This window comes from Phaethon lepturus, unplaced genomic scaffold, assembly GCF_000687285.1.
Source record: "Phaethon lepturus isolate BGI_N335 unplaced genomic scaffold, ASM68728v1 Scaffold56601, whole genome shotgun sequence".
NCBI lineage: Eukaryota > Metazoa > Chordata > Aves > Phaethontiformes > Phaethontidae > Phaethon > Phaethon lepturus.
In genome coordinates this window covers 1-9,927 of record NW_010518151.1, presented here as the reverse complement: position 1 = coordinate 9,927, position 9,927 = coordinate 1, and the positions used below count along the sequence as shown (strand labels likewise).

Below are 9,927 nucleotides of genomic sequence, written 5' to 3'. Positions count from 1 at the left end.
GGCTCTGAGCTACAGACCCTGTCCCTCTCCCAGCCGCTCCAGGCACAGGCAGAGCCCTGGGTGAGTAGTCTGGGAGCTACCTTACTCCTCCAGGCAAGCCAGAACCGTTCAGGCCCCCTTCTCCACATCCCTTTCTTCTCTGTGCTCAATTGTGCGCCTGGAAGGTGCAGGAGATCTCTGTCCTCTGGTAGGTTAGTCAAGCTGGGATCCTTGTCTGGGGAGGGATTTTTGAAAGGCTTCAATACCCGTGCCTTAAAACAATGTCATACTACTAAGTTGTCTGTCTCAACGTGGAAATCTCCTTCCCTTGTGCATAAGCTTCTTTCTTTTTTTTTTCTTTTATTATTTTTCTCTCCTTCCCTTTCCTTTTGTCCTTCTTTACAACTTTTCTAGCCATATGGAGTTGCCTTCTTCACTTTCACCTGCAAATTTTTGTAGGTAATAAGAAGCCAATGATATGCTGAGGGACTTCTTTAGTCCTTGAAGGCTATTACTAACAAGTGACTTAAAACATCTGTATATTTTTCTTTTGTTCTCCCCTAGGCTGAACAGTCATGACAGCTGAAAAGACTATTCCTATAATTAATGGGAAGCCAGAAGATGCTTTGGACCCAGAAGCCTCAAGTACCAACCTCGTCCACAGCAATGATAAGAAAGTTCATGAAAGAGGTCACTGGAACAATAAGGTTGAATTTGTGCTTTCTGTGGCAGGGGAGATTATTGGGTTGGGAAATGTATGGAGATTCCCATATCTTTGCTACAAGAATGGAGGAGGTAAGATGGCATCATATGTTGATTTTCAGCTCACCATGAGCGTGGGGGAAATAAACAGTTAAGAATGCTTTACAGGGATTTCTTGCACTAGTAAGAGACAGGTATTCAGGATTTCAGTGTATGCGCAGATAGTGGAGTATTAAGCATCTGACAACTGAGAAGAAATCGTTGTGTTTCTCTTTCCTTCTCCTCTCCAAATACTGTGTGGCTTACTTTCACAAGTTTCTTTTCTGTTAGTAAACTGCCATTTTTTTCTGTAAGATTTTTATGCAGAGAAGCCAGTGTTCTGCTATAGTAGTACACTGTGTTTTCTTCTGCATGTGAATACAGACCTATGTATACTTAAATAAGTTTGTCTGATGTAGAAAAGAATGTAGCAGTTTATTTTTCACAACCGTATGCTTTGGAGAAGATTAATATAATTTTTAATAATGCTACAAAGATTACTTGTTCTTCTTTGTCATATGAAAATTTCTTTAACTCAGCTGTACTTTCTTTTCTCATTACTTCCCAAATCACTACAGTAGAGCAGGGGAAGATGTATAAGCTGCCTGTTATACAAAGAACAGAGCAAACCCTAAAAAATTTAGAATAAGAATGTTATTTCAGAGAGAAAGACTTAACTTCTACAAAAGTATGACATGTGGCATGTATTGGTTATAGTTATATATAAACTATGGAAGATATGTGACAGTCAAGAATAAGCACGTCAGCTGTGACTAGCGAGGCAATGAGGAAAGAAAAGTAAATTACAAACTTAGTTTAGAACTCTGTGGACTGGATTCAACATTCTCCCCCCTTAAGGCCTGAATCAGTGTTAGTGTAAGCATATCGGCTGGGAGAAAAATTGTATGTTCAGTGGCTGATATGCAAAGGTCTGTCCTTTAATGGGTTTGCTAACAACACTGTGCCAGACTTCTTTTCCTTGTCCCTCCAAGACTAGGCACGGTTGTCTGAACTCGAGGATGGTTTTGACCCATTCTGTCTGCTGTTTCTATAAGTCTAATACTACTGTGGAAGATGTGTTTATGGTTTGCAGCTCCTTTACATATCTGTACTTTGGCAAAACTAAGATAACAAGAACTTACTCTGAAAGAATGGTGCTACCAAGTACTGCTGTTAGTACATAAATATTAATATGCTGGATATGATATGCAGAACAATTTCTTGTTGATTGTCAAGATTTTCCCAGAGAAATTTTGGCAGAGGAAAGATAGAAATATTTTTTGGTATATAATGAAAATGTCCTTTTTCATACAGTAACCTTTATACATCCATTTGTAGGTACATGCTAGCTTGCCAAAATGTGATGCTATCATTTTTAAGTGTATAACATTAGGTAGAAAAAATTCTAACCATGTTTTTGGGTGATTTGGTGAAAAAGTAATTACTTAAATATCATACTTAATCACCATTGTATTCTTTAAGAATAGAACTAATGTGTGTGGTTTAATTGGTCATGTCCTGGCACCATGGGAAATTTGCCATTGACTTCAGTTTTATTCAGTGAGGACTTGGTCTATGACCTGTGTTTTTGTAACTCTCTGGAATGCCCTGCTGGAATTAGACCAGTTGGACTTGTTTGATCCATCAGATATAAAAACTGAAAACTACTTAGTGTGTGGTAAGTGAAGACAATGGTAAGATATATGAGCTAGTTATGAAATAACTTGTTAGCTACAAAACAAATGTAGAAGCAGTAGTGTGGAACTTCTGAGGTCTGACGTCCCTCTGGTACCTACTCCTAGTCATAACAGGTAGCATAGGCAGGCATGAGCTTCTATAATTTCAATTTGTTCTTATGGATATTTAGTGGTGTGGGGTTTTTTTGGGTTTTTTTTTTTTTGTTGTTTTTTTTGAAAATCAATTTCTCAGTATGTTTAGAATGAGATATTTCTTGGAGTATGATGTTTGCAAGCTGAGAGACCTGATGTCCTCTAAGTTTCATGATGTATACCTGTTGTAGAACAGTGTTGGAAAAACAGTCTTTCCAATTTCAACAAGTTGCCGTGTTAAACTCGCTTTAATTGTGTATATAAGTGGGCCAAGCTGGATTTGATACTGTCTAGCATTTTGCCTGGCTATAGAGATTTTGTTCAAACCATTTGCACAGCAGATGCAAGGATTCCATTCTTTGTGAAATCCACGTGTATTGCTTGAGATGCAGCTGAGATTCAACTGTAGGCAAATTGCCTGGCTGAGGGAGGAGACTACTCATGAAGAGATCTCTCTTGATGTGCTGGGTCTGAAGAAAGAAACTGCAAGTCAAAGCAGCTGTATTTAGTTGTCTCAGCTTTCTGGTCAAAGTGACTAAAGCATAGCAATTGTTGCAGGTTGTGGGTGTGTTGTGGTGTTTGGGTTTTCGTGTGGTTTTTTTTTTTAAGATCATGAATGGGATACCTATTTGCCTTGTAGTTGTAGAAATTTTCCTGAAGTATATTCAGAAACATTTTGTTCATAGTTAATAGTCTGACAGAGATTTAGTATTAGAGAGGTAGTTATTAAGGTGCTGTTCATTAATGATCAAATTGATCTTCTGGACTCCCATTGAAGGAAGGAAATGCTGCTATTGCTAGTGCGCTAAAGAACTGGTCAATGTGTGTGCCATGATGGACAGCACTGTAAAACGCATCTTCCTAGGAAAAACTGCATCCAGCAAAACCTTTGTGTTTAGCGTATCTTGTGCTGGTTTGATTTGAAATGGAATGAATAGTGGGATGCTTACGTCATTTAATGGGAGCTTTAAATGAAGTTAATTACTGTTGTGGTGTTATTTGTTTGGGAGCAAGTAGGTTGAGACCTGGATACAACACATCATGTAGGTTGTACTAATCTTTATTTTCATAACTTAATTGGACAGTTAACGCTTTGTAATTTTCCTACAACTTAAGATAAATTATTTTGCGCAGTGCTTTGCTGCTCTAGTGTGCTTGGTTAAACCAGTAAAAGTTTCTTGGTGTAAGTAAAAATGGCAGAATCTGTTACTTTGTGCTTCCTTCTCAGTATTTATTTCCTTCTTTCCTTCTTTCCTCCTTTCCTTCTTTCAGGCTAGTTGCTTGCTTTCCACTTCATCCTTTGACTCATCAGAAAGTCTGAGTACTTGGGGAATGAGGGGAAAAAAGCTTTATGCCTTGTATGTTAATGGATTCTCTATGTAGCCAAAATGCTGTATTTTATTCCTTATTATTTAGGTTCAGTTATAAATGGAATACCTAAAATCTACATTACTAGCAAGTGACATTATGCCTAACATATGTATCTTCTCTCATTTCTTTGCTTCGGCATACTTCACAGCCATGTTCTTTAGGTGCTATACCTAATAACATGATGAATCATTAAAAAATACAATACTTCTGCTATGTGTTAACCAATGAGAAGTTTTGTTGTTGTGTATAAAACTTCAGCATTGAATTGCACTATTCATTGTCTATGCTGGAGTTTACTGTCAGCATCTAACAACGTTGATGCTTTGTTATTTTCCTGCAATTTCACATTAATATTTCTAGCTGATGAGGCCAAGCCCTGCTTTCCTGTTATTGTAAGTAGTTCTAAAGCTTATTTCATCATCCCCTTTTCATGATCTTTATCACCAGGCTTATCCAAATAACATACAAAGGACTTCTTGGGTTTAATTTCCATAACACTTCATCGCTGCTTTTCCTGAGAAAAGCAAGGAAGAGAAGAAAGATAGTGTAGACTGACTTGGTGATGATCAGAGCAGAGCTGTGTGGCTGAGCAAGACTGCGGTCTTTTCTCTGTTTGAGAGACATATGAGCAGAATTTAATCAATACTGAGCAACTTTAGTCTGGTCTTTTTTTGTCCATGACATTGGCTTACAGGTTAACTTTTGCTATTTGGGGCCAGGAGTAAACACTTCCTGCACTTTCAGGACGATGCCTGAGAAGGTGGCTAATAGGTGATCCTTCCTTTATTAAGAAAATTAATTTCTTACTGTGCTGTCAAGGAACTGTATTCATTATAACCGGTACCCCCGCAATGTTTGCTTGTAGGTGCGTTCCTCATCCCATATGTGGTTTTTTTTATTTGCTGTGGAATACCAGTATTTTTCTTGGAGACGGCCTTGGGACAGTTTACTAGTGAAGGAGGCATTACATGCTGGAGGAAAGTTTGCCCTCTATTTGAAGGTAACGAACAGTTCTGTGTTCTACTGCAAAAGAATGCATGAAATTTGAAGTAAAATAAATTGTATCAAAATTGAAGTTAAGATATACTTAAAGTAGTAAGCGTTTGTTTTTAAATTACCTGAAAAGTAAAAGTTTTCTATTGTGTCTCACTTCTTTTTCTCTAGGCATTGGATATGCTACCCAAGTTATAGAGGCACATCTAAATGTATATTACATCATCATTTTAGCATGGGCTATCTTCTATTTGTTTAACTGCTTTACTACAGAGCTTCCTTGGGCTACCTGTGGGCATGAATGGAATACAGGTATGACCTCAGTAGCGATTATTGGTATACAAATACTTCCAAATAATTGATTACTATATTACAATGTCAGGAACAAAAGTATTCTGGTAGAAAAGTCTGTAGAAATGGGCCAATTGCATCCTATCACACTACACCATGATAAAGAAATCCTGGAGGGAAGACTTATTCATACCTTTTTGGTTTAGGTCATTGTATAAGCATTTGTTCCTGCAGAATATAATGTCAGATAGCAAAAGAAGACCGGATTTTGTTAATTCTGTAAGATTTTCTGGCTAAATCCCAAAACTCTCATCTTCAATCATATCTATTCTCCCTGAATACAGTAAGTGAATTCTACTGAAGAGCTGATGACAGGTTACAATCTTGCTCTTTCACTCTAATGAAATCAGGAGGAGTTTAAATGGAGAGAAAATATTAAATGTGCAACTTTGGATTTGCTCTTTTTAATGCCAGATGTTGAGGGATAATGTTCATCAAGCTACTTCTGAAAACTTAGTCACATAAATAATCCTTACTGCATGCGAAGTATCCTCTTACATGAAAGATGAGGTGTGTATTTCTAAGGGTTTGCAGTGTAGGGCTTTCCATCTGTCCTCTCATTGATATTTTTATCTGTAATGCTCTACTTAATGCATATGAAGATCACAGACATCTATGGGGAAGAATACATACCAATGCCCTTATTTCCATGTTCCTGAATTTTTTGCATTTATTCCTTATATTGCTGTCTGATTTCAAATCATGTATGAATTGTACCATCTTTCGTAGTTTTTTATTAATTGGTCACTATGGTGTTCTTTGAGCACACCTGAAGCTATCTGAAATGTTGCAGTTTAGGTTACGTTAGGGAACTAGTCTTGGGCCCAGTAGATGTGGAAGGCTTCAGTATCAGTTTTGGCAACCCTGCAAAGGCGCTTATCCAATGTTGGTCACTGTTCAAATACTAAGTGACAACTCAACAATGCTGAGCTGCTTTGATCTCCTTTCTCTGTATCCGAGATAATAATGATATGCCAGAGTGACTTTTCACTTGCCATATTAAGGCAAAGTGGAAATTGTTACTGGCAATGTTTCATAAGCCAGTTGTTACCATTGGCCATTGAACCAGCAGCTGGAGTAGGAGTATGCTGTAATTCCCAATCAATCACCTCAGTTTCTCAAAGCATCTTTCTTCTGCCTCAGATGTTTTATTGGCCCCTGCCATCGCAGCTGTTCCTTTGGAAAATGTTACAGGAGAATGTAGCATACAGCGTGGATCTTTTTCTGGGATAGGCCTCTGATCTGGTCATCAAAATACAGTGTTGCAGAAGTAGCAGTTGTGGCATTTTAGTGTACCTAGAAATCCTTTAATCACATAGAGAAAATGTGTTATAGAATGCTGGCTTTACAAGACGCATAAACTAGAGGCTGCACAAGAAGAAATGTACTTTCATGTCAATATAGCAAACTCTTGTTTTTGTTCTTTTATAGAAAACTGTGTGGAATTTCAAAAACTAAATATGAGCAACTGCAGTCAAGTCTCTTTACAAAATGCCACTTCTCCAGTGATGGAATTCTGGGAGTAAGTGCACATAAACTTTACGTTTGATCAGACTATTCATTATCTTCCAATATTTTGATCATTTACACATGACTTTACAAATGAGATACCTTGTAACCCTATAGCACTTAGTGATGTGAGTTCAGCTGGAAATTTTCTCATACAGCCAAAAAGAGTCAGGATAAGAGTTTTAACTCCTTTTTTTTTTTTTTTTTTTTTTTTTTTTTTTGAGAGGATACAAGGAAAGGAATTCCATATCCTGAAAGAACATAGAACAAAGTGTGCCACTTGCTTGGGAGCTTGGCTCCTGCTGCTGGAGGAAAGAGCCTCAAACCCATACTAATGAGGAGGCAGAGGTGGAAGAGGATGATTTTAGATTTATTTATTCCCCGCCCCCACCCCCCAGGATGTTCCCTCTTTTAAGTGTTTGAGAGTTGCCTCTTCATCCTTGTTTGAGCTAACTAATGCTTTGGCTTCTGTATCTCATGATTTTTTAAAGGACTATGTAAGTGCTAGTTATTCAGCTATAATATGAGAGTTTAACCCTCTTGAGTCTCCTTGATTCTGATTTCTAGTTAGAGTAATAGAAGAGAATTATATCTTTACAAAATATGGTCTGCTTTTCTGATGACACGTATTTTTTTCTTACTATAAATATTTAATTAGTGCATGTGTAGTCACATATTTGTTCCTTGCAGGGTGCAGAGTTTGTTAAGCCAGTCATAGAAATGGAATGTTACTTTTAATACTAAGTCACCTCACAATTCAGAGTGTGTTACAAAATTCTGGGTTACTAAAATTTCTTGAGGGCTCACACATTAATTGTATTATTAAGATAGAGCCTTATTCTGAGACTGTATGTTCAGAGCTCTGTTTTATGTGCAGGACAGCAATAGCTACACTTTGAAAGGACCATAAATTAAGACTATCCTTGAAGGGAGAACTCTACATTGACATAATTTTCTTGAATGTTAGCATATGCTATTGTCTTTGCCTCTAAACCTCTTTTGTCTTGCTACGTCAGTTACCTTATCCGTCATGGGTGGTAGTTATTGCTTCAGTAAATAATAGTGTGTTATTTAAAAGCAAAAACCTCCAAAACCAAATTAAATCTTAGTAAAGCATGAAAATGGATACATTCTCTGGTTAAAACTGTCATTTCATTTTGCTGCTAATATTATCAACAGTCTGAACACCCAACATGTTAAATCAAAATATACCTTCTCTACCCACTTCCCAGCTAATGTTTCAGAATAAACAAGAGTTTCTTAGGTGACATCTCTTATTGCTATGACTTCATAATTTTAACAAAAATATCTTATGCTTCTTTGGGATAACTAGAACTAAGAATTCATATAGTTAGATTAAATGAACAAAGTATTTTCTCCAGTACTAGGCTGATTTACCCACTGTGTTATTTGTTTATTCAACAATATTCAAAATTCAGCAATTGATGGTAACTGTAGTTACCCAGAGAAGTAGGCAATGGTCAGTTGAAGTGTGTGGAGGACATAGACTAAGTTTTATATCCCCACGTTTCTAGGGTTTTGGGGTTTTTTGTTAGTGCTCATCCTTGGATTTCCAAAATTCCTATGTCAGTGTTATTTTGACGCACATACAGATACATTTCAAGCATGTTCCCTTCTCAGAATTCTCTAAAAATGAAACTAAACAGGATTTTATAGCTAAACTTGGATTCAAGTTACAGTGGGTTTTAAATCCTTCAAATTTTGGACATATTTGCCTACCTGATTTTGGCTGAGCTAGGAATGAATTATAAAACTAGAAGGGATAATCAGATTTAGCCTTTTCTATAACTTATTTTACAGTCTTATGTGTTCAAAGTTGAAAATACACACTCCAAAACTTTTAAAATCACAAAACTAAAAGAGAACGTAAATAAAATAATTTCTTATTTATTTGAAACTTCTTTCCTTGTGTTGTGGACAAACTTTTTGTGATACTAACAATGTACTGGCCAAGTAGCTTAAGATATTAAACTTAGCTACTTTCTGTGTCCAAACAAAACTGAAGTTGCACAGCTTTTCACCCTTGGATAAAGAATGTACTCTCTTTCTGCTGAGGAGGGTGCTGGCCTTGTTAAAATTTAAATAGGTGTGACGTTGCATGGCTTCAAAATTTATAATAGACATGACACACTAGTTTAGAAGTGGAAGAATGAGCTTTATTAAATATCAGGACTGGTTTTGCATTAAAATAACTAATTGGAATGAACAGAAGATTATAATTAAGTTATATGTCTTAAATATAGCAGACATAAATGCACAGTAGAGGTCTTTGTGTATAGATGTGCAGTGTGGATCACAGAGTACTTAATATGTAGTAAATATATTACTAGGCTAGTTAATTTGTCCAGCAAGTCATCTCCTAGTCTGTAGATAGGGTTACCAGAAATGTTATTTCACTTAGCCAGAGGTCTTGTTCACATGATGTTGCTGTACTGCTTCATAAATTCTGGTGTCAGGAACCATAAATTTATTGAAAGACTCTTTTTGAAACAAATAATGGAAGGATAGTTGATGGGGTAGACTATACAGAGCAGATGCCCGTTGCTATTTTCAGAACTCATGTGGATAGTGTGTGAGAATCTTCCTTGCTGCAGTAACCAATCACAGGACTGAATTCATTTGCATATCGACCAGGGTCCTTACAATTAATTAAGTTGATGGCAGTGAAGGGAAGGGGGAGGCTCTAGTTTTCTTCTGAACAATCACACCATTCAAAACCTTTACACTTTGCTCTCTGCAATGTCAAGTCTGCAATTGAAACTCCTCTAAGTTGTGGCCACATAAAGCCAATTTATTGTGTAAAGGGTCAGCTACGGGACCCTTTTTTTGGTCTATTTGGTTCTTTTTTGGTCTGTTACAATCTAATCTTAAGATAATCTGTGAATTGGAATGGTAATTATTGTTGCAAATAGTGATCCTATTTGCTTACTGTATGTGATCTCATTTCATGTAGAACTGAATACTGCATTTGCAAACTGTCAGGCTGATGTGATAATGAAAGATGATATGATCATCTTTCCTTTGATAATCATATCACATTACCACAGTGATATTGTGAATACTCTAGGAATAGTCACAGTATTCTAGAGTTTTGTACACTATTCCAAATATCTTCAGAATTTTCATTAAACCC

At 36.7% G+C, this 9,927-nt stretch overlaps 1 protein-coding gene across 1 annotated transcript; it reads left to right on the top strand.

Annotated features, from left to right (window-relative positions):
- Positions 1-554: 554 nt before the first annotated feature.
- LOC104628118 (sodium- and chloride-dependent GABA transporter 3-like) lies at positions 555-5,225 on the top strand (the record flags this gene model as incomplete). Its single annotated transcript, XM_010296600.1, has 3 exons — positions 555-774; positions 4,786-4,920; positions 5,085-5,225. Coding segments are annotated over exons 1-3 (496 nt in total), but the record flags the coding sequence as incomplete, so codon positions are not given.
- Positions 5,226-9,927: the final 4,702 nt, after the last annotated feature.